We start from the raw sequence: 2109 nt of genomic DNA, 5'->3' as shown, positions 1-2109 counted from the left end.
CAGTTGTGGCCTTTCCAGACCGTGATGGTGAGAGGTCGGCGGTACTGCTTAACGCGCCTTGGATTTGGCCTCAACATCGCTCCACAAGTTATGAAAGCAGTTGTCAAGACCATCCTGGCTCAAGACTCTAAGATCGAACAAGCAGTTTTGCCGTACGTAGACGACCTGCTCGTGAATGAAGACCTGGTCAGTGCAGAGCAGGTTGCTGCACACTTCGCGAGTTACGGGCTGGAGTGTAAACAGCCAGTCCGTGTGGCGGACCGCGGACGGGGCACGCTTGCTGGGTCTACGCGTACGTCCGGTGAACGGGGAACTGCAATGGACGCGAGACAACGCAGTTGCCGCGCCACCGAAACAAGTGACCCGCCGTGCAGTGTTTGCGTGGTGCGGGCGACTGATCGCTCATTTGCCGGTGGGCGGCTGGCTGCGACCGGCAGTGGCATGGATAAAACGGCAGGTGAACGCTAGTACCCGGGGCTGGGACGACGTGACGGGGATGACGCGCTGTGCGAGCAGATGGAGTACGTGTCAAGCAGGCTGTCCAAAGAAGATCCGTGCTGTGGGCAATGGTGCGTGCATGGAGACCAGGCAGTGGTGTGGACCGACGCCAGCTCTATCGCTGCCGGTGTTGTTGTGGAAACACCGCAAGGAGCTGCCATCGAGGACGCATGCTGGATTAGAAGAGATGAGAGCTCCCACATTAACATGGCTGAGCTGGACGCAGCAGTTCGTGGCGTCAATCTGGCCATCGCGTGGGGCATGCGAACCATCGATCTGCGAACAGACTCTGCGACTGTCTACCGCTGGATTGACGATGCGCTGAGTGGCCGGGCACGTCTTCGCACCAAGGCTCATGGGGAGATGCTGATTCGCCGTCGGGTAGATGTCATCCGGCAGCTGGTGACGGAACTTGAGCTGGTCATGTCTGTGACGCTCGTACGCTCCTCAGAGAACCGCGCCGACGCCCTCACGCGAGTCCCAGGGAGTGGGTGCGAGGTGACAAAGACGGATCGGCAGTGAGTGTAGCAGCGGTAGCAGCAGCATCAGCAGCTAGCAGTCGGGATAGCAGCGTGGCGAGTGTCGCTGACGTTCACATACGTGCTGGCCATCCCGGCGTGCGACGCACACTCTTCTTTGCACGACGTGACATCTCACGAGCAGTGACGCGTGCTGAAGCACGTGCTACTGTGCGGCAGTGTGAGGTGTGCCGCAAGATCGACCCAGCGCCGGCGAAGTGGCAGCACGGGTCATTGAGTGTGACTGAGACGTGGTGGCGTCTGGCGACAGATGTTACCCACTACCTCGGTAGCGCCTACCTGTCCCTTGTCGACTGCGGGCCGTCTCGGTTCGCTGTGTGGCGGCACTTACGTCGTCCAGATGCGGACACCGTCGTCAGTCACCTGGAACAAGTCTTCTGCGAGCGAGGAGCGCCGGCGGAACTGCTCTGTGACAACGACACTGTCTTCCGAGGCCGGCGATTCGCAGCTTTCGCGGCGCGCTGGGGCGTGTCGCTGCGCTTCAGAGGGCATACGCACCGTCTGGTAACGGCATCGTGGAAAGGAACCATCGCACGGTGAAGGTGATAGCAGCGAGGAAGGGCTGCTCCGTTGCTGAGGCAGTCCACCTGTACAACGTGACGCCCCGGGACGGGGAAACTGTGGCATCAGCTCCCGTGAGTGGTATTTACCGGTACCGAGTACGAGACTGCGTGCGGCACGATCAGGTACAGCGTGCCGTTCACACCTCCCCTGATGTTGCAAGGAAGAACTACACGGTTGACGATGCAGTGTGGGTTCGGAGGCGGGGCGAGCGCTGCACCTCAGCATCGCAGCCCGGCGTCGTCACCAGGGTGAACTCGCCGCAGGTGGTAGAGGTTGATGGAGTCCCACGACACGTCAGGGACTTGAGACACCGCAGCAGCCTCTCAGTGAACGAAGCTGGCACTCCAGATGAACCGGGAGTAGAAGATGAACCCCGCTTCATGTTGACGCGCAAAGCCAGCTGCTGCAGCCGCAGGTGGCTGAACCCCACCTGAGGCACCACGAAGCCGTGCTTCGAAGGAGTACCCGTGAGCGGCACCCTCCGCAGCGTTATTGTTGTGATCCTGGA

The 2109-nt window shown here is 60.7% G+C and overlaps 1 protein-coding gene across 1 annotated transcript; it reads left to right on the top strand.

Annotated features, from left to right (window-relative positions):
• The first annotated feature begins 516 nt into the window (after positions 1 to 516).
• LOC123511834 lies at positions 517 to 1577 on the top strand. The gene is made up of 2 exons (XM_045267885.1): positions 517 to 985; positions 1162 to 1577. The coding sequence occupies exons 1-2, from the start codon at positions 517 to 519 to the stop codon at positions 1575 to 1577; spliced, it is 885 nt and encodes a 294-aa protein (XP_045123820.1).
• Positions 1578 to 2109: the final 532 nt, after the last annotated feature.

This window comes from Portunus trituberculatus, chromosome 32 (assembly GCF_017591435.1).
Source record: "Portunus trituberculatus isolate SZX2019 chromosome 32, ASM1759143v1, whole genome shotgun sequence".
NCBI classification, from domain to species: Eukaryota; Metazoa; Arthropoda; class Malacostraca; order Decapoda; family Portunidae; genus Portunus; species Portunus trituberculatus.
Note: the sequence above shows the minus strand (reverse complement) of the source record. Positions and strands in the feature narration are given on the sequence as shown.

What these genes read in the sequence shown, in the direction of transcription:
- LOC123511834 (XM_045267885.1), top strand. Translation starts at nt 517, where the DNA reads ATGGAGTACGTGTCAAGCAGGCTGTCCAAAGAAGATCCGTGCTGTGGG. An exon ending in CCTCACGCGAGTCCCAGGGA is followed by an intron (nt 986 to 1,161) that starts GTGGGTGCGAGG and finishes TCTCACGAGCAG; the next exon opens with TGACGCGTGCTGAAGCACGT.